Source organism: Podarcis vaucheri, assembly GCF_965113315.1.
Source record: "Podarcis vaucheri genome assembly, chromosome: 6".
Lineage (NCBI taxonomy): Eukaryota > Metazoa > Chordata > Lepidosauria > Squamata > Lacertidae > Podarcis > Podarcis vaucheri.
The window spans coordinates 75,381,882-75,408,836 of NC_138764.1; the positions used below are offsets into that span (position 1 = coordinate 75,381,882).

At 42.0% G+C, this 26,955-nt stretch overlaps 2 protein-coding genes across 3 annotated transcripts in view; both read left to right on the forward strand.

Moving 5' to 3' along the window:
- Positions 1–2,741, forward strand: part of IPO9 (importin 9) — a 34,829-nt gene extending 32,088 nt beyond the window's left edge. The window contains exon 24 of the mRNA XM_082227483.1: positions 714–2,741. Coding sequence (XP_082083609.1) covers positions 714–824 — 111 coding nt within the window. The 3' untranslated portion in view covers positions 825–2,741. The remainder of the gene's footprint in view (positions 1–713) is intronic.
- A 3,478-nt stretch (positions 2,742–6,219) lies between these two features.
- Positions 6,220–26,955, forward strand: part of LZTR1 (leucine zipper like post translational regulator 1) — a 29,168-nt gene continuing 8,432 nt past the window's right edge. The window contains exons 1-15 of one of the 2 annotated variants that reach the window (XM_082227486.1): positions 6,220–6,524; positions 6,653–6,715; positions 14,091–14,147; positions 14,731–14,810; positions 15,362–15,470; positions 16,274–16,357; positions 17,174–17,231; positions 17,905–18,044; positions 19,614–19,815; positions 20,820–20,930; positions 21,878–21,970; positions 22,771–22,866; positions 23,458–23,641; positions 23,920–24,089; positions 24,307–24,463. In XM_082227486.1, the coding sequence (XP_082083612.1) occupies positions 6,358–6,524; positions 6,653–6,715; positions 14,091–14,147; positions 14,731–14,810; positions 15,362–15,470; positions 16,274–16,357; positions 17,174–17,231; positions 17,905–18,044; positions 19,614–19,815; positions 20,820–20,930; positions 21,878–21,970; positions 22,771–22,866; positions 23,458–23,641; positions 23,920–24,089; positions 24,307–24,463 (1,771 nt within the window). In that variant the 5' untranslated portion in view covers positions 6,220–6,357. The remainder of the gene's footprint in view (positions 6,525–6,652; positions 6,716–14,090; positions 14,148–14,730; positions 14,811–15,361; positions 15,471–16,273; positions 16,358–17,173; positions 17,232–17,904; positions 18,045–19,613; positions 19,816–20,819; positions 20,931–21,877; positions 21,971–22,770; positions 22,867–23,457; positions 23,642–23,919; positions 24,090–24,306; positions 24,464–26,955) is intronic. The other variant, XM_082227485.1, reaches the window with a different exon arrangement.

The following is a 26,955-nucleotide window of genomic DNA, read 5'->3' on the forward strand; positions in this document are numbered from 1 at the left end:
TAAAGAGAAAAGCTTTTTAAATCTTGGGACAGGAAGCATCTGGAGTTCTAATTTTGAGTGGGAAAATGACTGAAAACGTTCTGCTTTTTTCCCCCTTCCCAAACTGCTTTGCTGTTATATTATCCCAACAAAAATTTTGTAACTGAGGATTAATGCCATTGAGTAGTTGTAGTCAGTGGAGGGTATGTATTTGGAGGGGAAGGTTCATCTTTCAGGAAAGTTTCTTTTAACAGCAAGAGAGCTATATAATACTGAGTCTGATGTATAAGAAAAAGAAATAAATTGAAATTGAAATTAGAATTCAATAAAACTCCTCTTTGGGGTTAAAATGCAATCATTTAGTTTAAAATAACTGGTAAAATCATACCAAAACAAAATAAACTAAAACAACAGAAGCAATAAAAGCAAAGCAGTGACAGATTATTATTATTATTATTATTAGTAGTAGTAGTAGTAGTAGTAGTAGTAGTATCTGACAGGGAGCAATTCAGGTGGAAAAATAAAAAGGTATTTTGCCTGGCATGAAAAGAACATTGGAGTAGGCACAAGGCTTAAGGGTTTAAGACCTTTAAACTAAGATCTTGAGCATTTTATATTGTTATCACTCTCTTGCATTAATATATTGTTCTTCTGTATTATAGAATAATTTCACGTATAAATAATTGTGCAGTATCCTGTGGAAATGAATTGACAACTATTTGTCTTCCTTATAGGCTTACCTTACAAACTTCTTATGTCAGTTTGCACAGCAGCCTTGCTATGCAATGTTCTCAGACCACCTCAATGAGAATGAAAGAAGAGTTCTTCAGACCATTGGCTTATAAATCCTGAGCATTGTGAACATATCTGGAAAATATTTTTCTGGTTTATTTCACGTTTTGTGACATGAAACATCTTCCATTATTCACCAGATGTGGTTATCTTTATTTTGAGGAACTGTTCCTTATCTTATCATGATGTAGGGTTAAGAGAAGGATTGTTGAAGGCAACAAGAGGCAGATGTGCATAGAATTTTGCACACTGGATTTGCACAATGGGAACACTATTCTTCAGATCAGCTTTTCAGGAGAAAAGTATCGTGCCCTAAAGCCTACTTTCTCTCCTCCACTGAAAAAGCACTTCACTGACTTTTCACAGCACAGCTTAATGAAATGAGGAAGACATCGCCATTCGTTCGGATGTGTATTGAAATTGGGAAGTTTTGTCCCACTTTGCACTTCTGTCACACAGGGTAAATTATCTTGATCTTACCATATGGCATCTTTTTACCGACACTTGAGTGGAAATGGAATCCACTTACAATACAAGAGCTTGGATTAAAACCTGAAAAATAAAATTGTTTACCGTTCGTATATAGAAGTAAACGACTCCTATGTGAGCTCTGTTATTCTCATGATTCTTTACTAAAGCTATCATGCACCCATTCTGAGCAGGCTTGCTAAAAACTCAGTTCCTGTGGTTACTGATGACTGGTTTTGCAACCAAACATTTTTATACAAAATCTTGATTGTATTTAACTTGTCTATTTACTCCATGAATGCAGCTTTCATATACTTTTTGCTTCCTTCACATGCACAAATCACACAATATGGCTAAGCTGTAGTCCACAAATTAGTATGTGTATTTTTATAGGGCCATAAAATTAACATTTACTGGCTAATCTGCAAGTACAGTGATGCATCTCACAACACCTCTTTGCCTTTTTCTCCCTTTTTGGGAAAGAAATTAAAAATAAAACTGTTCAAACCTCCATTGTTATCATTCTTTTTAAAATATCCAGGCAACAAAGTTGCATCCTTTGGTAATCTCTTTAAAATTCACATGTGAAAAGCATACCAGCCTTTAATTGCCACTGCATTGAACCAGGTATAGGTATCTTTAATTTGAGGTCTTGCACAGCTTGTTTCACTAGTTTTTATGTTAAAGGTTATATGAGTCTTCCAAAATTAAACCCAAATTTAATGGTGTAATTTAATGATGTCATGATCTATCAACTTTATAAAAATACAGTAGAGACAGTTCATGTGTGTATTACAACAGTTTGGATGAGATACTGTATGATGGAGGAGAGTGATGGCTGCCAGGTCTGAAAACTGGATTTATAATACTTTATTCATGTTCAATGGATAAAATTTAATGAAACATGAGAAGCTGGAGGTTTGGGGAGTGTTTCAGTTTAACAGCTGTCAGAGCTTTCAGCCCCAACTTGAGACTTCAACTGCGTAATTGCAGGACACTGCCTAGGAGGAAAAAGCAGTAGGGGTTCAGCAAGGGAAATAAGATCTCAAACGTGCTGGGGCCAAGCTTATCTTTGCATGCTGAGTGTACAAAAAGAGACTGTTAATTGAGGGACCAATATTAACTGTAGTTCCACCCTCCCCGTAATTCATTTGGAATGTATGAGCACATTTGGACCAGGTTATTATTTATTCATCAATGAATTGCTGTTTGCATATGCCTTAAGGCAATTTACAACTATACCATAAAACCAGCTAAAATAGTTTTAAGAACAGTACAAAAAACAATTGAAGGTAAGTTTATTTTGTATTTTTGTTAAATCTAATTGAGATGCAATATGTAGGATGCATGTCTCTCCAACTCAAGTTGTTTGCTGACAGCATTTTTATACTCAAGCCTAATTTGCCAGTAAGAAGCAGTCTCATTGAAGTTCTGTTCTGCATTAGAGGCTGTTGCCTGAGTTACAAGAGTTTTACAAAATAATAAACTTTTTAAAAAATCTACAGAGCAACAATGTCTAATTTTCTTTGTAGTATCAGAAGGTATAACTTCACTTTCTTATTGTCAGTCCATACCAACTTAATCTATTACTGCACAACATGATTTTTTTAAAAAAAATGCTTACTGCAAGAAGATTTTAAAAAATAACCTGTTTGCTATGGATCCACTTCCAGAAAATTGTGAAAATAGCAGTTAACCACATGTGTATCTTCAGGCAAATATTAGGCTAGGGCAAAGAAGCTGAAGTGAAAGCAATGGTCTGAACTTTGAGTCATCTCTCTCGTAGTGGCATATGAGAGGTAGCATAAAACAATGCAATTTCTAGCACTCCACAAATTTAGGACCACTGTGCCAAGACAAAACATATAGATAGCTGACATTCTTGTGAAGTTAGCCATCTTAAATGTCTTCCTAATAAAAACCTATTTATATATGTTAAGTACAGTGAGGGGTATTCCTCCTACTTATTCCTGTAACAACCATCTAGGCGACAAGACTGGAGATAGCTGAGGAAAAGATTTTTTTTTAATAGTTATAAACCATTTCTAAATTGAAGCTGAATTTAGACTATTTTATGGAAATGGTGTCAAATAGTGATGCCAACTTCTTGGAAGAGGGCAGTATCGAAATCTACGACATTTGCAATTCTTTAAAGAACAATCTTTTTTTATTGTCTTGCCAAAAATATTCCGTTGAACTGTAAAAAATAAATGCCTTAAGGCTTTTTTGTGCAAGTTAGGAAACTTGAAAAAAGACCAGTTAGCCGAGAACAATCTTGTGACACAACCAACTTTAAAGACTACAGATGGGATTCAACTACCATGCCCTGCTAGCACAAGGATTTTTGCTTGTGCAACAGGAATCTCCTCCCCAAAAATGTTCTAGAGTACATTTAGGGGGGCACACATGGGGTGGGGAGAGGAAGAAGAGGTTCCATTGTGCAAGATTTAGTGCTATGTTTGGTTCTACCCCAAGTGTGAAACATCCACTTGAATGGTTTCCCTTCTGTTTCCTTTTCTAAGGTATGTCAAAAATGTGTTTTACATAGGAGAACTGTAAAAATCACAACATCCTGTGTTTGAAGTACATAAAGCTAAAATGTAAACTCAGGAGTTAATAGCTCAGGATAGCATATTAAACTATTATTTAGGATACTAGAAACAGTTTATGTCTCATACATTCATTGTCCCTTAAAATATCATCCTGTAATCTTAAACTATCTTTGCACACTAAAGGATGGACTTTGAGTACCTCATGTTTTTATTGCTCCTTAAAATGAATGCCTGCTATACATCTCCTTGATGAAAGAAAATGCAAGGAACTTCCCCCTTTTTATATGTATTTATCTTGCTGAGGAACTCTCAGAGCTTCATATAAATTGAACAGAGGTTAGATCTGGTCAAATGCAATTTTAGAAACTGAGCTAAAGGTATCCATAAATATTGTTTGTGTCTTGATTATGTGTAGATAAAATTTAATAAACACTATAAATGTTCAGTGTCTGCTTTATTCTACACACAAAAGCCTTCCTGTGCTAATATGCATCTGTTTGCTTAAATGATGCAAGAACTCCTGCCTGCATTCAAACGACTAACCCTGGATATGTTCTATATTTAGTTTTACAACAAGGCTTACCATTTGGTTAACTTTGCACTGTTGTCTGGCCAGCATCTCTACATGTGCATGTTGCCTTATCAATCTAGCAGGTAAAGAACCATAACAACAAGCAATTTAGAGTGGAATTCTATTCATGTTTACTCAGAAGTCTTGCATTTGAATGTGTATTACTCCCAACTAAGTACATAGGACTGCAGCCTTAGTTACTGATGTTCTTTAGCCCTGGCAGGGATAAGTATAATACAATCCAGGCTACATAAGGGCTCAGGAAAAAATAACTGGAAGTATGTATTTAGCCAATAGAGAATTTAATTGCCATTAAATTGTTAAATACAAGGATGCGGTATCTTGCCCCCAGATGTATCTCCCATCCACCTCAACCATCCACTGCTGGAAAGCCATTAGTTCCTCAGCCCTGGTTTACCGGCTACTAGCTAGCTGATATTAGAAGGTGTGGCACTGGTGCCTAAAAATTACATCTATTTGTTGCCATACACCCACAATATTTGGCAAGCACTGCATTTCTAGCTATCATGCCTAGTTTGCAAGCTTTTTCCAGGGCATCTGCCTGCCCTTTTAAAAACCAGTCTGTGATGAACTATTGTTCTATTCTAATGCAGGGAAAATGCTTGCCAATCTTGATCTTTCCTAGACTCAAAATTCCAATCTTGAGTGCGCTGCATCATAAAGATTTTGCCTAGTGTTAGCTAATGCTCTTGAGTACAGTTCTACAAATAATACAACTTGATTAGGTGCGTGATTAGGTACAACTTGATTAGGTACAACTCTGATTCTGTGCATTCTAAGTGACAAGGCTGCAGGAGGCACACAGCCTACAATGGCTCTTAATCTTATCTCTTCTCTATTCACAAGAACTTGATACCCGTTTCATGTGATTCTTTTGCCTTACTGGACATAGAGAAGCTTGACAAACACTAGTTAAATGCTATCCGGAGTCTTAGTGAGAAATAAATAAATAAATTAAAAAACTGTCCAGTAGCATCTTAGAGACCAACTAAGTTTGGTCTGGGTATACACTTCCGTGTGCATGCACACCAAAGCTTATACTCGGAACAAAGTTGGTCTCTAAGGTGCTACTGGACAATTTCTTAATTTATTTCGACTACGTCAGACCAACACGGCTACCTACCTGAATCTTAGTTAGAAAATTCAAATTAAGACTGGTTTTTCTGGATTTGCTTCTTAAAGGTTTTAGCACCAGTGTGAAAAGAAGGCTGTCTTTCTCGGGGCTTATAGAGCAGAGAAGGATTTTCTGTTTGCTAAAGATGGTTAAATCCTGTTTCTTAAGAACGTTAGAAGAGCCCGGCTGAATTAAAACAAAGGCGCCTGTAGTCCAGCATCCCGTGCTCACAATGGCCAGCCAGATGCGCTCTCCTCTCCCTGCTTGCGATTCCTAAACTGCCTCCGATACTAGTAGGCATGGAAAGCCCTATTCTCCATGAATTTGGCTAACGCCCTTTTAAATGTTGGAGGCTGAATGCCACAGTTAAACCAAGAGCTACGTTTCTCGCATTAACTCTCCACCACAGTGCTCTTATTTATCTTTATGCCCATTTCTGAAGCAAACATCCAGGTCTTGTTTGGCGCGCTGGGAAGAAAGAGCTGCACGTCTGGCGCGGTAGGACCTTCAATGTGGCGGTTCCTAAGATTTTTATTAAAGCTCGGGGTCTTCTTCGTTGCGTCTGTTCTTTGGGGCATCTCTGAAACCGACAGAGGCAAAAAATGCCATTTCCAGGCGACGTTTCTACGACTACTTCATTCCGCGTTCTAGTTTACGGTCCAGCCCTCCGAACGCCGGCGTCAGAACGCGCTTGGCATGCTGGGGATTGTAGTCTCACGTGGCCAAAGTGCTTCTGGGTAGCGTCAGTTCCTCTGAGGCGAGACGGGAATGCCGGGAAGTGTAGTTTCTGCTCCGCCCTGGCCTCTACCGGCCGTCGTTGGCCCTCCTCCTCCTCCTCCTCCTCCTCTCTTGCCCGGGCCATGGCGGATGCGGCCGGCTCGGGCGGGCGCTCCAAAGTGGCGCCTAGCGTGGATTTCGACCACAGCTGCTCGGACAGCGTCGAATACCTGACTCTGAACTTCGGGCCCTTCGAGGCCGTGCACCGGTGGCGCCGCCTCCCGCCCTGCGACGAGTTCGTCGGGGCTCGGTGAGGAGGCTGCTGGGCGGCGGTGTGAGGGGAGGGGGGTTGTCGCTGAGGGGGAGCCCTGAGGGGGCGGCGGCTGACGGGTTACCGGAGGGATAAATAAGGCCGTTTTCTCTTCTTCGTCCTCTCAGCCGCAGCAAACACACCGTGGTCGCCTATCGAGACGCCATCTACGTCTTCGGCGGGGATAATGGGTGAGTCCTCCTGCCGGGAATCGCGGATACCCCGTTGCAGGCGGCGTCATAATCCCCAGGGCTTCATCCCAGGTCGCCTTCGCGTTAGGCGAGGCTGATGCCGCCGTCGCTTTCTCTCTCCCTTCCCTCTGCCTTTTAGCAGTGCGATGCGGGGGGGAAAGTTTCCACAAACTCCCCATCACTGTCTCCCTACCAGAAAAGCTCCCCTGTGGAATTGTTGCTTGTCACACGCTTATATTCGCAGGAGCCCCGCTAGGGAGAAGGGAAAAAAAGCGAGTGGCAACCCTAAACCCAGCTGGAAAGTGTGCAGTGATTGATGGGGAAGGTGTTTTTTGCCGGAGAGATTTGCCGTGGAAATCAAAAGCTACGCATGCAAATAAAAATCTTTTGGTTTCTGATGTTTGGTATCTAAAACAGGAAATAGGGAAAAAGAAAGAGCAGCCCAGAGGAGCTGAATTTGTTTTTGTGATTTGGGGGTGAGGGTAGGGGAAGATATATACAGTGTGTGTGTGTGTGTGTGTGTGTGTGTGTATATATATATATATATATATATATATATATATATATGTGCAGGTTTTGGTGTCTTCGGGTGTCTTCCCGTGTAAGAGTCGGGGTGTCTGTGCGACGTTTCGACGAGGTCTCACTCGTCATCTTCAGGCTGGTGCTTTCGGCTTCTTGTTACTGGAACAGAGCAGAATCTGGTGTTTGAGTTCCTATAAATACTGTTGAGGGGTGTGGTGTATAGCCTCCAACGTTCTGGGCAGAGAGGAAGTTCCTAGATTAGTGTGTCTCTTCTTCTTTTGTTCCTTAATTACTTGAGGGATATCTTGAGTGATTTCATGAGTGATATTCTGAATACCACTGGGTGGGTCATTAAGTGTAGATTAGTTGCTAAAGCTTTTGTGTCTTGACCTCTTGAGCTTGTGAAGAGTTTTTCTGAGAAGATGGCTGTGCTGCATTTAGTTGTGCTCTGGCTTGGCTTCGTGTATAGGGGCGAGCTGTGGTTTTGTGCCTTGTGCCAGCCAGATCTGTGTAGGGATTGCAGGGGGGTGCAGCATCCGGAGGTGCCACTATAGTTTGGCTACTGGATGGAGTCTGTAATATGTCTGTGGAGAGGGTCTGGGTTTGGGTCTGGTGTGGTTGATTGGTGACGGCGTTCTGTGTGCCTCTGGTTCTGGTGTCGGTTTTTGTGGGGAGGGCTAATTTCCAGATGTCTGGCAGGCGGGACGTGTCGTCACGCTTGTTCATGTTGTGAGGGTGTTTCTCTATCTCGATGGCTTCCATGATTATTCTCTTGTGGTGATGTTCCATGTTAAAGAGCAATTTGGAATCTATTTATAGGAATTTATAGTATTTATAGGAACTCAAACACCAGATTCTGCTCTGTTCCAGTAACAAGAAGCCGAAAGCACCAGCCTGAAGATGACGAGTGAGACCTCGTCGAAACGTCGCACAGACACCCCGACTCTTACACGGGAAGACACCCGAAGACACCAAAACCTGCATTCCTGTACCCGTGAAAATCTACGAAAGCATATATATATATATATATATATATATATATATATATATGCAGGTTTTGGTATCTTCGGGTGTCTTCCCGTGTAAGAGTAGGGGTGTCTGGGCGACGTTTCGACGAGGTCTCACTCGTCATCTTCAGGCTGGTGCTTTCGGCTTCTTGTTACTGGAACAGAGCAGAATCTGGTGTTTGAGTTCCTATAAATACTGTTGAGGGGTGTGGTGTATAGCCTCCAACGTTCTGGGCAGAGAGGAAGTTCCTAGATTAGTGTGCCTTTTCTTCTTTTGTTCCTTAATTACTTGAGGGATATCTTGAGTGATTTCATGAGTGATATTCTGAATACCCCTGGGTGGGTCATTAAGTGTAGATTAGTTGCTAAAGCTTTCGTGTCTTGACCTCTTGAGCTTGTGAAGAGTTTTTCTGAGAAGATGGCTGTGCTGCATTTAGTTGTGCTCTGGCTTGGCTTCGTGTATAGGGGCGAGCTGTGATTTTGTGCCTTGTGCCAGCCAGATCTGTGTAGGGATTGCAGGGGGGTGCAGCATCCGGAGGTGCCACTATAGTTTGGCTACTGGATGGAGTCTGTAATATGTCTGTGGAGAGGGTCTGGGTTTGGGTCTGGTGTGGTTGATTGGTGACGGCGTTCTGTGTGCCTCTGGTTCTGGTGTCGGTTTTTGTGGGGAGGGCTAATTTCCAGATGTCTGGCAGGCGGGACGTGTCGTCACGCTTGTTCATGTTGTGAGGGTGTTTCTCTATCTCGATGGCTTCCATGATTATTCTCTTGTGGTGATGTTCCATGTTAAAGAGCAATTTGGAATCTGCAAAATTAATTTCGTGTCCTGTTTCTTTCATGTGTTGGAAAAGAGAGGAAGTTTTTTCTTCTTTTTTGACGGCATTCTTGTGTTCTGCGATACGTGCATTTATTCGTCTGTTTGTTTGTCCAATGTACGTGGCTGGGCAGACTTTGCAGGGTATTTCATAGACCCCTTGGTTTTCCAGCTGGATTTTGTCTTTTGGGTTTCTGAGGATATTGGCTATTTTTTGGTTGGTGCAGAAGGCTGTTTTGATATTGTGTTTATGGAGGATTTTGCTAATTTTGTCTGTAGTGCCCTTGATATAAGGAAGGAGGGCCATGCCATTGTTTTCTTCTGTGTCTTGGTTTTTGGGGGGTGTTTCTTTTTGGATTAGCTTCGTAACCTTGTTTTTCTGGTATCCATTGGCGATTAACACATTTGAGAGATTCTGTAACTCAGTTGTCAAGTGGTCTTTGTCAGCCAGGCGTTTGGTTCTGGAGATGAGAGTCTTGGCTACTGTTGTGATGAACACATCGGACTACCAAGCAAAACTATCAAATCTACTCCAAGACCCTACCTACCAACCTATAAAAACAGATCCCACCACCTATCTGGAAAAAACCACCAAATCCAAAATAAAAGCCTCTCCTATCAGTGAAGAAATCCAGCTAAGAATCATCCCCAGAGAAAAATCATCCAGATGCCCCAAACTCTACGGTCTCCCCAAGATACACAAAGAAGGAACACCACTCAGACCAATAGTCAGCTCCATAGGCTCACCTCTACAAAATCTCGCTAAATTTCTCGCTAAGCAACTTCAGCCCTATGCAGAATCCATCGCTTCACACGTTACTAACTCCTTCCAGTTCATAGAAACAATAAAGAAGCAATACCTACATCCCGATGACCTACTTGTGAGCTTCGATGTTGTATCTCTCTTCACTCAAGTGCCCATTAATGAAGCCTTGACAGCCATTCAAAACAAATACAATCCCCCCAAATACATCCTGGACCTGACCAACCACTGCCTAACCAACACGTACTTCATCCACAATGGACAAAGATACAAACAGATAGAAGGAGCACCTATGGGATCACCCCTCTCACCGGTCATCGCAAATTTGTACATGGAACACTTTGAAACCAATGCTTTAGACAAGTCAGAACACAAACCCAAACTTTGGCTCAGATATGTTGACGACACCTTTGTAATTTGGCCACACGGGAAAGAAAAACTAGATAGCTTCCTCACACATCTCAACAGCCTACACCCCAAAATACAATTCACTATGGAAATAGAAGACAACAACCAACTCCCCTTTCTTGACGTCCTAATCTACAAAAAACCTGATGGCTCCCTAGGACACACTATCTACCGGAAAAAAACACACACCAACCGCTACTTACATGCACAATCACACCACCACCCTGCACAAATAAACTCCGTAGCCAAGACTCTCATCTCCAGAACCAAACGCCTGGCTGACAAAGACCACTTGACAACTGAGTTACAGAATCTCTCAAATGTGTTAATCGCCAATGGATACCAGAAAAACAAGGTTACGAAGCTAATCCAAAAAGAAACACCCCCCAAAAACCAAGACACAGAAGAAAACAATGGCATGGCCCTCCTTCCTTATATCAAGGGCACTACAGACAAAATTAGCAAAATCCTCCATAAACACAATATCAAAACAGCCTTCTGCACCAACCAAAAAATAGCCAATATCCTCAGAAACCCAAAAGACAAAATCCAGCTGGAAAACCAAGGGGTCTATGAAATACCCTGCAAAGTCTGCCCAGCCACGTACATTGGACAAACAAACAGACGAATAAATGCACGTATCGCAGAACACAAGAATGCCGTCAAAAAAGAAGAAAAAACTTCCTCTCTTTTCCAACACATGAAAGAAACAGGACACGAAATTAATTTTGCAGATTCCAAATTGCTCTTTAACATGGAACATCACCACAAGAGAATAATCATGGAAGCCATCGAGATAGAGAAACACCCTCACAACATGAACAAGCGTGACGACACGTCCCGCCTGCCAGACATCTGGAAATTAGCCCTCCCCACAAAAACCGACACCAGAACCAGAGGCACACAGAACGCCGTCACCAATCAACCACACCAGACCCAAACCCAGACCCTCTCCACAGACATATTACAGACTCCATCCAGTAGCCAAACTATAGTGGCACCTCCGGATGCTGCACCCCCCTGCAATCCCTACACAGATCTGGCTGGCACAAGGCACAAAATCACAGCTCGCCCCTATACACGAAGCCAAGCCAGAGCACAACTAAATGCAGCACAGCCATCTTCTCAGAAAAACTCTTCACAAGCTCAAGAGGTCAAGACACGAAAGCTTTAGCAACTAATCTACACTTAATGACCCACCCAGGGGTATTCAGAATATCACTCATGAAATCACTCAAGATATCCCTCAAGTAATTAAGGAACAAAAGAAGAAAAGGCACACTAATCTAGGAACTTCCTCTCTGCCCAGAACGTTGGAGGCTATACACCACACCCCTCAACAGTATTTATAGGAACTCAAACACCAGATTCTGCTCTGTTCCAGTAACAAGAAGCCGAAAGCACCAGCCTGAAGATGACGAGTGAGACCTCGTCGAAACGTCGCCCAGACACCCCTACTCTTACACGGGAAGACACCCGAAGATACCAAAACCTGCATTCCTGTACCCGTGAAAATCTACGAAAGCATATATATATATATATATACACACACACACACACACACACACACACACACATTATTATTTCATTTTATAATGTATATAAAACAGAGAGAACAGTTATAACAACAGACAAAAATTAAAATACGAAAAACAAAGCTATAAAATAGGCATGTAGCAGTTGCATGTGAGTTAAAATAACAAATAAAGACTTAACCACTTTATCAGATCATCAAGCATCCTTCCAGCTTTGCCAGGCTTGTGCAAGGGTTTGCCCTGAAAATGATGGTTCCTCTGTATGTGTCATAAAAGAATGCCAAATCATATTATAAGTGTCTAGAGGTTCTGGGAGGGAGGGGGCGTTACTGGATTGTTGTTTTTATTTTGATTATATATTTTGTGGTTTTATATTTTGATTTTGTTCTGTGAACCTCCCTGAGACCTCCAGTTATAGGGCGGTATATAAATTCAATAAATAAATAAATAGACCTTGTCAAAAGCTCAAATTATGTGTGATTTTAGAAACTGTTTTCACAAATTACAGTTAACAGACATCAACCTCTAGTTTTGCTTTCTGCTGAATATAAAGAAGTTATGACACAAACTCCACTAAGGAAGCAAAAAACCAAAAGCCTACTTATTATCTTTTGGTTTCTTATGTTTGGTATCTAAAATCTCTGTTTTAGAGCAAATCCAGGCAATATGGGAATAATAACAATGTTATTAAGGGTAGTGTTAGTATAATGGATAGCATTAACAATCAACACAAAGTTACTGGCAGCATATAAAACTAACAGTAAAAACTGAGTATTGCCTTGTCTCCAACATCATTCCCCACTCTCATGGGGACAATAATATTGAACTGTATAAGCTGCTTCCTCTTAGCCAATTCCCAACATTATGCCATCTTTGCCATCTTTATCCACAATCTAGAATATAGCTGTCCAATAGTATTCAGCAAGAACTGTTGGCAAGGCTGTTGAGTGGTTTAGCCTACCAGGATTGTATTCCACTGATCTTGCGATGACTGCCAATTTGCTACTGAGCCACATTCAGAGTATTAGTACTGTGATGACATGTCAAGTCCAGTACAACTTGGGATTTAAGTATTTGGAGCATCGCCTTACATATTGACTTGCTGATGTGGTAAGATCATTGGTGGGGGACAATAGAAGTCTACTATGCAGGAAGCTGGGAAAGGGCCTGCTCTGTGGTGGCACCTCAGCTATAAAATGCTCGAGGGTTGGGGATGATGCCTGCAAATTACTAAAATCATGAATTTTCCTTTAGTGTCTCGTATGATAAGCTGTCATTATTTCCACTGTAATAAAGAGAAGGCAAAGACTTCAAAAATAGCTAGGAAAAATCATTTGCAAACAAAATAACCCTCTGTCCTGGTGTTGTCATATCTCTCCCGTAACTTCTGAAACTCGGTAAGATATTAGAAGTGGATATGCTGGAAGAAATTTATATTTAAAAACATTATGATTATAAAATTGGATCTTGATTGTGGGATTCAAAGCAAGTGGTAGAATTATTGTGGGAGAAAATTGCAATCTTGACTTAGTCCATGTTGAGGGATGGCAGATCTGTATAATTTCTCAAAGCAATTTACTAATAGAGACAAATGCACAGTATATGTGTGTGGCAAATTAGTTAACAGTAATTAAATCCAAATTATGATAGGCATAGCCAGGGCGGTTTCAGCAAATAATAAATATGTAATATTTTAGCAAATCAGTGTAATAGCTGGTATAGTTAATTGTAATATAAACAAGTGCTATAAATAGCAACATTCGCATATATTGCTTTGTCATTTTTTGGGTTAACAATGGTTCGGCAAACTTCAAGCCATCTCACAGATGAGAAAACACACTATAGCTTGTTTCACCAAATCTTGGTTTGTGTTTTGTCTGCTCTTGTCTTATGCCCCTGTAGCTTGGCAAAGTCTGGGGCAGAGTAGCCAAACAAACCAATGTTCATCAAGATGGTTGTATTCAGACATAAAGATAGGCCATAGTTTAAAAAAGCCAAGATTTGTAGCCCACCAACAAATAATGGTTCAATATTTTGGCTTGTCGCCAGAAAACAAATCCTGGTAAGCCCATAGGCTGGTTCAAATATTCAAACAGAGAATACTTTGGTTAAACAAACCAATGCTTTGTGTTGTGAGTGAACCAGGCCAATGTGAATTACTGTGTTTGCTCTCATTTATTTTGGGTACAAAGCATCTCTTTTGTACTCTGTGCTGCTTTGAATGGTTGGGGACTAAAAACTAAATAATGTGGAGGCTGGCATTATGCCTCTATATTTCATGTTATATCTGAGGATAACTGTATATATTATTTCCCTTACTCTGAAGGAAAACCATGTTGAATGACCTATTGAGATTTGACGTGAAGGACTGTTCTTGGTGCAGGTACAGCTATATTTCTAGTGAATATTTCATATATTATTTTGGCATCTATTTTAAAGCCTAACCGATTAGATCTTCTAAATGGCTGACAAAATTAGATATTATTGGCATGCGGCATTTTTTTAATGGCTAATGTATACTTGATAACTATCTACTGTGGGTTTGTAATCAAATTACGTTGAAGTGTTATAGATGGGGAAAGAAGGGCAATTTTGAAACTTGTAATAAGGCCTCAACCCTTTCTTTATAAAATTAGGATATAATCCTAAACTTGGAAGTTTGCTAAAAATCTATATTTACAGTAATGCTTTCTTATAGTAAAACAAAATATATCTAGTGGCTGCTGTTTTCTGCAGTTCGAAGACTCTAAAATGTTCTAAGAAAATTCTCAAAATACCACAAATTACATGCATCTGTAAAAGTGTGAAATGAACAAATTATTTAATCAGATTAGAGTCAATAGGGCAATAGAAAATGCACTTAAAATGCACGCCAAACTATGAATATTTAAATATCCTTACAAATAAAATATTGTCACGTTAATGAGTACTCTTGCATTTGTACTGCTTTGTGTTACACTGTGCAGGGCTTTTACTACAGGGACCCCTCCAGCACCCAGATATCACCATTCAGCAGTAGTCTATGGAAGCAGTATGTTTGTATTTGGTAAGTTATTAGTAAGCTACATCATAATCTGTGAGCAAGTCTGAATAAATATAGGTTTGAAGTCTTGCTGGATTTGTGAAAATGCTGTCCAGCAAATACTAGTGCAAGAATTGACAAGTGGAATCATAAAAGTATTTGTGTCATCGTATAGTAGATAATTGCCAATTTGCCAGTTTTGTAGAGTTTTGCACAACTTAATGAATGTTATGGATTCATTAAGCATGAATATGGATATCCAAACAAACAGCTTAATTCTTGATAATTTATGTACGGTATTCAGGATACTAAAATATATCAATAATGCTGTATTGAGCAATGGAAATTATAGATAATCATGAAAACATACAGATGCAGTAGATCAAAACTGTGTGTGTGTGTTTAAAAAAAGCATCAAAGTTGAATTTTGGGCTGTGTTCTCTACTGATAGCTATATAGCGATCTGCACCCCAATTGGTTTGCCTTGTTCAGCTCCATAATTTTATTAAATAATATTTTGAATTTGAAATTGTGCCTAATATCCTTTTTACTGCAATCACATTATCATCATCTAGGTGGCTATACTGGAGACATTTATTCCAATTCCAATTTGAAGAATAAAAATGACCTTTTTGAATACAAGCTTGCAACTGGTCAATGGACTGAGTGGAAGATTGAAGGAAGGTAAAAGCCTGTGCATCAGTGTAAACCTTTTAAAAGGAGATTGTTATTATACCATAGTGAATATGATTATAAAGCCTGCAAAGATACTTGCAATTTATTGTCCTTTTTTTTAAAAAAAAAAGGCATCAGTGCTAGTCAGCCAATAAACAACAACAATTTTTGCACTGTTTAAAGTCAGTAAACTCCACTCATGGAGTTTTTAGGACCCCACCCCCAATGTTATGCACCACAGCCTAACCTATTCAGCAGGGTTCCCGACCCTCAAGCAGTAGCATAGTGTAGGGGCTCCAGCGGGGCAATGCCCCTATGCCCGCCCGTTGAGTGCAGAGAGTGCTCTTCACCCTCTGTGCCCTTGCTCTGATCTAGCACTGGTGAGGGCTGTGTTGGTGCGCTCCATCCCTGCTGGGGGGGGGGGAGCACACGCTCCTGCACCCGGTGCCGGCAGACAGCACTTTGGCACTGCCCTTGAGAGCCTTATGTGGGGACTGCCATGTTGTGAGTAGGGGGGCAGGAATGTTACCTTTTCCCTTCTTCTGGCATTTCTCTAGATCCATTTCTTAAAGTTTAGATACTACTAACAACTTCTTAAGGCATCAAGGCAAATATTGGGTGGTGGCGAGATATTCATTGGAAGTTTACTCAGAGTGGACTAATTGAAAATAATGGATCTAACTCAGATGTGTTCATTTATTTCAGTGGGTATGTTCAGAGGAAAACTTCGTTGAATACCACATATTGCCTTTATTATAAATGTGTGTTCACATTGTCATGTAAAATGATTGATAGGTCTGTTCTTGTTTCAGATTACCTGTTGCCCGGTCAGCTCATGGTGCAACAGTCTATAGTGACAAATTGTGGATCTTTGCAGGATATGATGGGAATGCGCGGTAGGTAGCATTTTTCTGGTCTCTTCTGGTTCACACACAATAATCCAGCTTCAGTATTGCTAAATATGAAACAGGGTTTTTTGTCTTTCTGAGTTGTAACAAAAACTCTTCTCTCTTAGGACATCTGTGCTAGAGCCTACTGTTTTCTTAATTAGTATTTTAAGTTAAGAGTCGGACCATGATGACATTTGGAAACTTGTAGTTAATAAGACCTGATCTTGCATGTGTGCAGCTTATTGAGCAACTGAAACTGATGTGAAGGAAGATCAAATAACATGTTTAAAGTAGTTTTGAAATATGTTCATTGTTGGGAATTGATCATTCCCATCCTTTAGAGCCTCTTGTGCAGACAAGAACAAACTAGAAGTAATATACTTTGTGCCAAATGCCTTGCTAAGCACTTTTATTTATTTAAACATTAGAAACCACATTTTCATAACATACAGAAAGGCAGTGTAACTCATAAAATGAGGCGAGAGTATAAGTTCCACAGGACAGGGCTTGCCACACTGAAGGCTCAGTCCCTAATAAAAGGCTTGCTGATGTCAGGAGTGTGGGGAGCAGCACAAAGTAAGTGGCTAATTCCCATAGTGTCTCTCCATTTCATATTCCCCTCTCCCACAGCTGCTTTTTGTAGGGGGAAAGGTGAGAGAGGTTTGTTGCATGCATGTATCTGTAATGTCTAGATTGGTCTTTATTCAGTCTCCAAATTGGAAGGAATCTTATTATATATGTTAAAGGAGTAAAATATATTCCAGTCTGGTTGTGATCAGCTTTTAAAGAGTATTTTAAAACTGATCTTTCCTCTTGATGCAGACTCAATGACATGTGGACCATTAGTTTACAAGACAGGGATTTAACTTGTTGGGAAGAGGTAAGAGGAATGGATATTTTAAAAAGTAACTATTCATTTTAATGCTTGATATAGTTTGTGTCACTTATCTGATCTAGAAAAGCTTAGTCTTGTCAAAATTAAATTCCTCGGTAACAGTGAAAGTTAACCATTTCTCCAGAACACACTGATGGCTTTGAGATACATTTATAATGGAGCATTTGCCACACGTTTTTTATTGAATCATTGTTACAATATAATTTATCACCAACATTCAGGGCAGAAACTGTTATTGGCAATATCTTATTATTGAAGTCTCCAAAGTTTCAAACTTAGTTCATCGTGTGACACTGATAGTAGAGAACCAATGTTCATAACTAGGTGTGTGCAGTTACTTCGATTCCACCTATGTATTTCCTGGTAGATTGTAAACAAGGCTGCAGTCCTATGCCTGCTTATATGAGAGTAAACCTCGTTGACCTCAGTGGCTCATATTTCTTAGTGGATATGTGTAGGATTGTATGGCAAGATATTAGTAAGGTTTGTGTTTTTAATACATTTGGGGCATGTTAACAATTGCATGGTTTGCTAAGAACATAGTTGTTGTATATGTTTTGTATATGTATATGTTTTGAGTGAGCAGTCCAAACTTGAAATTGACCTTTGGCTTAATTTCAAGATGAAATATGGTCTATTTTGTGTTGCTGCATTTCAGATTAAGCAAACGGGTGAGATTCCTCCTTCGTGTTGCAATTTTCCTGTGGCTGTTTGCAAAGAGAAGATGTTTGTCTTCTCTGGTCAGAGCGGAGCAAAGATCACCAATAATCTTTTTCAGTTTGAATTCAAGGAAAAAATGTGAGTATCAAAATACCCAAACCAAATTGTGGCTAAATTAATACAAGAACAACCATTTTGTGCATGTTCAAAGCACATGTGATGGTGCATGTGTGTGCCATTTTTGGACCCAGATGAGGGTGTAAAAAGGCAGGGCTGACTTATGTGTGCTCTGCCATTGCATGTGACAACCAGGAAGGAAACCCCCACACAAATTGGGGGTTGCCTGTACTGTGAAATAGAAGCACTTGAAGTATTTAATGTGTTTTTTATAATGTGCCCACAAAAATATTGGGGGGCGGGTTCAATTCAATAGGAAAAAGTATGAAAATACTAATAAAAATGTAAAGGGACTGGGTGGAGCAGTTTTAAGCCTCTTCTACCTACCCCAGCACTGTATCTGCTTTTATTTTTTTCTGCTCCCATCAAAGTTAGTGGGACCTTGAGAGTATAAACACTTGTTTGGGTACTGAATTAGGCCCCCAGTTTGGGAATAGCCATCCCTGCTTTCGTATAATAATATTGTGAGATGACATCATGCATTGTTGATGCATTTGACACACCAGGTTGGGGCCAGAAATCCAAAGCAGTGTAGTTCTCCTCACCCATGAAGGACAAGGATTGTCACTACAGACTGCTCTTCTGCTCACTTGATGTATATTGGGGCACTTATAATATATGCACCTACTAAAGTCACTTACTCAGACAAAAGCTTGTACTTCTTTCCCATATGTTGCAAATGTTTGCATTTATTGCTTACAAACAAAATTCATTGTACCAATGCATTTAAAGTTTAAAAGAAATAGCACAATCATATGTCTGTTCAGAAATAATCCCACTGTATTCAGGATTGTCATTAGGATTGCAGTCTGAGTGAGTATTGCATCTTAGACAAGACAACAGACCCAAAACACATAATATACACATAAAGAAAAGAGCTATAGAATTGATATCATACTACAGCTTGTGGTATGCTATGAGAATGAAAGATAACATAGTTGTGTGGCGCTGTGGGTTAAACCACAGAGCCTAGGACTTGCCGATCAGAAGGTCGGCGGTTCAAATCCCTGCGACGTGGTGAGCTCGGTCCCAGCTCCTGCCAACCATGCAGTTCGAAAGCACGTCAAAGTGCAAGTAGATAAATAGGTACTGCTCCGGCGGGAAGGTAAATGGCGTTTCCGTGCGCTGCTCTGGTTCGCCAGAAGCGGCTTAGTCATGCTGGCCAAATGACCTGGAAGCTGTACGCCGGCTCCCTCGGCCAATAAGGCAAGATGAGCGCCACAACCCCAGAGTCGGGCACGACTGGACCTAATGGTCAGGGGCCCTTTACCTTTACCTTTATGTCTGTTCAGAAATAATCCCACTGTATTCAGGATTGTCATTAGGATTGCAGTCTGAGTGAGTATTGCATCTTAGACAAGACAACAGATCCAAAACACATAATATACACATAAAGAAAAGATCTATACAATTGATATCATACTACAGCTTGTGGTATGCTATGAGAATGAAAGATAACATAGTTGTGTATATGGATTCGTGTGTGTCTTCAGGGACTGAGCCACTAAAACATTTTGTTTTCTACTTCAGTTGGACAAGAATTCCGACTGAGCATTTACTACGGGGCTCTCCTCCTCCCCCACAGCGGAGATATGGTCACACAATGGTTGCCTTTGATCGCCATCTCTATGTGTTTGGTGGCGCTGCGGACAACACATTGCCTAATGAACTTCACTGCTATGATGTAGATTCTCAGACATGGGAAGTTATCCAGCCAAGCCCAGATAGCGAGGTAAAAAAAGGATTAAGATTTAAATCTGGTGTGGGGAACCTTTAGCCCTCCAGGTGTTGCGGAACAACCCCCCAGAAAGTTGCCATCAGGGAAATGTGGCCTTTGGGTTAAAAAATATCTGTTTTATATATTTGACAGATACAATGTGTCAGAACTGCCCTAGGTCCCAGCTCACAAAGGACCAGCGCCACTTCGTTGTTATATACAAAAAGTCTTTATTGAAGTTCAGTTTGTCTTTCACATCAGTAGCGTGCAGCTCTACGTCTGAAACTCTAGACCGCTGAAGCTCCGTCTGAGTCTCCGTCCCCCATACACCAGTTTAAGACTCTGGCCTTGCTCCACCTCTTCCTTTGCTCTTTCCGCCTCTGGGTCCTCCTGTCAGCTGGAGTCTCCCCCTTTCTAGACTCTTCTGACGCTGAGTCCCCTGAGTCTTCCCCCTGCCTCCGGCGGGCTTTAGGACCTGGTTCCCCATGAGGGCTTTCTGCTGTCCCGCGCGCCTGTACATTTGAACTTGGTGCGCGCGCCCAGCCGCCAACCTTCCTCCTGACCGTTTCACTGCTCCTGTCACTGCTCCCCCCTTCAGGGAGGCTAGCTGAACCTGACCTCCCCTCCGACAGAGGCGTGGCCAGTTCCGACTCATCTTCTCTTCCTGCTGGAGGGGATGCTGCCCCTGACACCTGAGACTCTTCCCCCCCACTATGCTCTGGTGGGGAAGCTGGTCCTGATTTCCAGCTGCTGCTTTGGGAGTCCCCGCTGGCCCCCCGTTCTTGGTGTGTCCTCCCTGGGACCCCCCTTGCCCTGACCATCGGCGCCTCCTTCTGGGAATCATCTGATTTGCTTGAGAAGCTCATGGAATCTCTCGGGTCACTGCCATACTCCCCTACGCTGCCCTCAGATCCTTCCTCTTCGCTCTCCATCTCCTCTCTCCCCTGTGCCTCTGCTCCTGAGCCCCTGACACAATGTCTGTTCATGTTGTGTGTCTTCCTACTGACCTCCCCTTCTAGCTACCAACTGGAAGACTTTTTCATGCTGCAGCAGTCATCAGTGATGCAATGTACATCTTTGGTGGAACAGTGGACAACAACATTAGGAGTGGAGAAATGTACAGATTTCAGGTAACACGTTAAAACCACGTTAATTTCATTTAAGATTATGATAAAAAAAAATTCAATGACCTAGTTTAACAGCAAAGAACAATTTATTTTAAAAGTTTTTATATTTGGCTTCATTCTAATGTATAACGTGAAACTTAATCAGTGTAAGTTCAACCATTTCATTAACATTTCAAACAATGTTCTTTAAATAACTCATCTTGAAGCATGGCCCTGTGACCAGGAAGAGAGTGCCACATCTATGTCAACATTCATATCCATAACAATAGCATTAGGCAGCTCTCCAAAATAGCTGCCAGTATGAGTTTGCACCCATATGAATAGAAAACAAAGATGCTTAAATGTAACAGGAGCTTCATATTAATTTTTGCTGCACCTGGCTGATATATGCAAACTTCCCTGCCAGAGCATATATCCTTCTACCTGAGCACGGGGCATCTCATCATAAAATCACAAGTACGTCATGGAAATGTGTTATCCTCTGCTTACTTAGCAAAAACCTGATTTGCAAATAGAAGTGATGTGGGTGGCTGCTTGAACATCTATTCTGAGATGGCTCAGTGCAACAAGCTGTTCATGTGAAATACTTTTATTCTAGCTATTCATATATTCCTGATTATTATTATTTTTGTATATTTGTGTTGCTGTATGTTGAAATTCACTAATACAACACACATTTCAGATAGCTTTCCATGCAGAGTTGCCCCCATTTGGTTATATTTCAAGTGGCCACCTACACCGCTGTTGGCACCTGTGAATTAGGCCTGGATGCTTCTTTCGCACTGCTCCGGTTCAAATGTTGTAAGTCATTCTACAACTGGCTGCTATATACTGCAACAATACATTGGGTCCAATGGCAACTTTAATAATTACACTTTTGTAATATGGCAACACAACGACAGAACTTTTCCATTTCAGACTTTTAACAGAACTTCAACTCTCATTTTCAGTTTTCTTGTTATCCCAAATGCACTTTACATGACGACTATGGAAGACTGTGGGAAAACAGGCAATTCAGTGACCTGGAATTTGTTCTTGGAGAGGTGAGTGTGTTCTAATGGACATGTTGAGCAGATGTTGTTTCCTTCCTGGCTAAAGAGATACAGTTGTGATACAATACTACATCAGATACTTTTAATTATATACAGTACTTTGATGGAGAGGGAGAGAAACAGATGTTGCAAATTGGCTTTTTATGTGCTTTTTCACTGAAGAATTTTCTTTATGTATAGGTTATAGGGGTAGGTATGATAGTGGCACATTCCACTGTTATTTAGGAAATAGGGAAACAAAGTAGTACATTGAGTGAGGTCCAGTCAGAGTAGACCCATTGTTCATAGATTTCTGTGGATATACTTGTAGTATGCTTAACTGGATATTGCCCATTATCTCTGCTTGTCACTTTTTGTACCCCTGGTTTCAGGATTTTAAAGTTGCCAGCAAGAATATGTTAACGTTTTCATGGTATCAACATGGATGGTGTAATATTGATTTTGGAAAATATTGAAATAATTTTAGGTTTATACAAGCTATTGCACATCTGTCACAATCTCCTCATTTTGTACAGGTACCTCACCATTTCGCACAGTTGGCACATGCGTGACCGCTCATGCACGCGCCATTTTTGGCACTGCAAAGGGTCAGCACGGGGCGGGCTTACGGGCCTTGGAACATAACTCCCATGTAAATGGGGAATTGCATGTATTTAAAATGAAAATAAGGGTGTTTTTTGCTGTGTCATCAGCTGTTACTGCAGCAAGTTAAAAGATTTTAAAATTCAGCTATCTGTCAAATCCTATAACTGTCAAAGAATGCAGTTCTTTTTCTCTCAACTGTTTGACAGAAGGAAGAAAGAGTGCGAGGACATACAGCCATTGTCACAGCCCGCTGTAAGTGGCTCAGGAAGAAAATTACACAGGCAAGAGAGAGATTGAAGCAGGTATGATTTGCTGGGAAGGTTTCCTTGTGGGACGATTAGCTATTATAGCCGTCATTGTCATGGCATGCATTCTGAAAAACATTTTGAAGAATTGATTCTGTGGTTAATCTCATGACTTCCAGATTTGCAGTTTCATTGACATGGCACAGCACTATCTATCAAAAAGGGTGACACATTGTTTCTAAGTACCTACATAAGTTTGTCTTGATAAATTGAAAGACAGAGGCTATGACTGGATTCCGTTAACCTGGATGAGCACCTATGTCAGAATTGTTTGTTTTGTTTAAGAAATTTCTAGGTCAGGGATAGCTAGTGTGATAACCTGAACGCTGTTGGACTATAACTGTCATTATCCCTGCACATTGGCCATCCTGGCTGGGGCTGATAGGAGTTCTAGCCTAAAAACATCTGGAGAGCACAACATTGGTGACCCCATTCTAGGTTTTTAGTACCGAAGTTACGTTAAAAACATAAGTTGGTTTGCCCGATATTATCTGTACATGGTTAAATGCATGAATGGTTTTGGGGTGGTGTTATGCTGTAAGATTGCCCAGATGGTTCAGTCTTTCCTTGTTCCCATTGTGCTGTTAGAAATCTAAGCAAGATGTTGATGAAGAAGGAGAAGGGACACCCCAGATGGAGACAGCTGGCAACAATGTCAAGCTGTGCCGCCTGCAGCCGTTGCTGGAGGTGACCATCCGGGAAGCTGAAGCCCAGCCTTTTGAGGTGCTCATGCAGTTCCTGTACACCGACAAAATCAAATACCCACGCAAAGGTAGGGTAGCAGAATGGCTTCCTAGGAGAAGAAGTGTACATTTTCTGTCTCAGCCTCTTTCAGAGTTTCTTCACATAATAACTATGTAGTTTCAATCCATAAACACATTGTTATTTATCTGCGCTTCAAGGGCATTTTCAGACTGTGCTAGTAGAGCCCAATTAAGTTGTTCTTAATATTGGAACAGGGAACCTTTCCCTGCCTGCTGTCACACTTTTCTCTCTGTCTCCAGTACATTAAATTAAATTATTTTATATATATATTTTTCTGTTGTACAGGGCATGTGCAAGATGTATTGCTAATCATGGATGTGTACAAATTGGCCCTTAACTTCAAACTCTCACGACTGGAACAGCTGTGTGTCCAGTATATTGAGGCCTCAGTCGATCTGCAAAATGTGCTTGTTGTTTGCGAAAATGCGAACAAACTTCAGTTAGATCAGCTAAAGGTAGGTGTGCGCAAGACTATGAATAAGATTTCATTTAAAAACCCTAGTCCAAATAGAACCAATCTAATTGGTTAAATCCCATTCTAGAACATTCTGAGGGAGAAAAGACTTGCTGGTAGATTCTTCAAAGATAACTTGCAGGAGAAATATGACAGACGTGTTTTTCTTAAAGTGGTGGTGGTTCTTCAGATGACAAGCAACTATTTGTTTCCTTTAGGAACACTGCCTGAATTTTGTAGTAAAAGAATCACACTTTAATCAAGTAATAATGATGAAAGAATTTGAACACCTTTCCTCAGCTTTGATCGTGGAGATAGTACGAAGAAAACAGCAACCTCCACTTCGAACACATTCCGATCAGCCTCTTGATATTGGTAACGCACCTTCCTTCCTGAATGAAATATAGTTTGTGGCTCTTGATTAATGTAAATAACAACCCAGATCCTGAACATGACTGTCTCCAGTTGTTGCTGTCATTTAATTCTGCTTGCACAACTACTTTAACTTTTTCAAGAGTTGATAGAGGGATGTAGAACAAAATTCAGTAAAAAAGTTATTTTGAAATAAAATGTATCTTAAGAGGATAGTGTAGTGGCACTTTGTAGTTTTTAGTGGGGAGAGAATGAAAATCTGATTGTTGGCTAGCTCTTATTGATGGTCTGACAAGAGGTTACCATCCACTAAAGCAGTGTTTCCCAACCACTGTTCCGCGGCACACTAGTGTGCCACGAGATGTTGCCTGGTGTGCCGCGGGAAAAATTAAAAAATTCGAAATATATATATTTTTTTTAAGTCAAATTTTCGATTGGGGCGCCGTCACTAGATGACCCCTGGGGTTCCCTCCCTCCCTCCCGCTCTGCGCCTCCCTCCTCCTCCTCTGGGGAGGCCCTTCCTGGCTCTCGGCCAAGGCTTGGCGGCTGCCACTCACTCACTCGCTCGCCCACCCGTCCCTCCATCCCTGCACCCGGCCTCTCCCCTTCCGTCCCCGGCGCGGGGGCTGCCGGGATCCGTAGTCCCCTCGCCCTTGGGCTCCGCGCCCGCGCGGGGTGGACAAACTACGTTTCCCAGCGTGGCCTGGCGGGCCGGGCGTTTTGTTTGAAGCGCTTTTCTCCCGGCCATGGAATGAGCGCAGCGGCGGCGGCCGGGCGGGCAGGGGCTCTTCCGCGTAGACCCCGCGCAGCCTGCCTGCGCCGCCGCGGAGATCGGGCGGCAGGATGGAGCCCGGGGATCCCCGCGGAGGCGGAGCGGTGGAGGCGGAGGCTGCCCCCCAGGTAGGGCTGCGTCGGGGGTGTGTGTTATTTCTGCAATGCTGCATCCGCGCCGGAGGGGACGCATCGGACCGCGGGGAGACCCCTTGGCGGGCGTGCAAGGCAATGCATGCATGCAGGCGTTGCATGGAGTGCAGTGCAATGCAATGGCAACGCGCGCCCTGCATGCATGCATGCAACTTCCACCGGCGCTCCGGACTTGGCAGGTGAGGGGGGTCCCCAGTGGGCGGCAGAGAGAGCTGGGAGGGCGAAGGGGAGCTGGGGGAGAGCAGCGCTGCTCCCCGAGCCGAGCCCGGGGGGAAACTTCGCCGTCATTGCGCCGGGTGTTGGAAGCAGAGGCTGGCGGGGGCCCCTTACCTGCAAAACCTGGTCGCCTCTCATATATTTCGTGCATTGCATTCATCGCCCGCTTTCTCCTCCAAGGAGCTCCCGGGGGCGCGCGTGGTTCTCCCCGTGTTATCCTCGCAACAACAGCCCTGCGAGGTGGGTCAGGCGAGTGGCCCAAGGGAGCACCCAGGGATTGTCCTGGCCAGGTGGGGTGATTTGAACCCTGCTCTCTGCCCGGTCTTCGTCCTCATTTAGCCCCCACATGTGCATGACTGTGCATGACTGAGGTTTTCCCCCCTCGTCTTGGCTATGGTGTGAGTCTGTGCTGTTAATTAATGGGGTTCTGCCTTCGGAGAAGATGAGCCAGCCCTCAAGGAGGTGATTATGTAATTTGCTAGCAATTCATGTCCCTCCCGGCGTGACGCTGCGCGCTGACGTCACGGGGCTGTAATGGTGGTGTGCCTCGAGATTTTTTTCATGAAACAAGTGTGCCTTTGCCCAAAAAAGGTTGGGAAACACTGCACTAAAGGGTCATGAAGACCAGAGACCCTGTTGCTGGTCTTAGTAGCTAGGTTGAGTAATAGTGTAACTATTACCCAGATTGAGAACTGGAGTACCTATCAGTATCTGGTTCTGCATACATAGTTAGTCCCATAGCATTCTATTGCATAATGCTGGTTGAGGGCCATCCTTAAAATAAAACTCAGTGGCTTACTGAAGAGAATCATTTGACCAAACTATAGGATAGGAAAGAGTAAAACTCTTAGATACCACTTTTCTGTTTGCGAATTCTATTTTTAAGCCATGCTAATCCCCCTCATTACTGATGGTGATCAATTTGGTTGATTTGAGGTGATTATCTCTCAACACCCCTAGCAGTTGTGCTAAGGGGGATCACAGTGTACTCTCCTATGAAACATCTACATGAAGTTGTTGTGAGTGGTCATTAGGGGATCTGGAGTGAGGTGTCATGAGTGTGCTAATGGTTCCAGTTCTTTTTCTCTGTAACATCTGATTTGGGGGAGGCTGGGCAAGCCTTGGACTGGCACCTGGACTTGGCAGTGAGCTGGACAAACTAAGTCAGAATTCTGACAAGACAGAAACACTGTTGGTAGGGTGGTTTCTGATTCCGGAACTGTGGATGTGCCTGCATCCATCTCTGTCACTAGAGACCCGGGTGACCTTGATGCCTTTTACTGCTTTCAGCTGGTAATACATTTACAACCATTTCTAGAATGGGGTAGTCTGACACCCACGTGTTGGAAAATCCA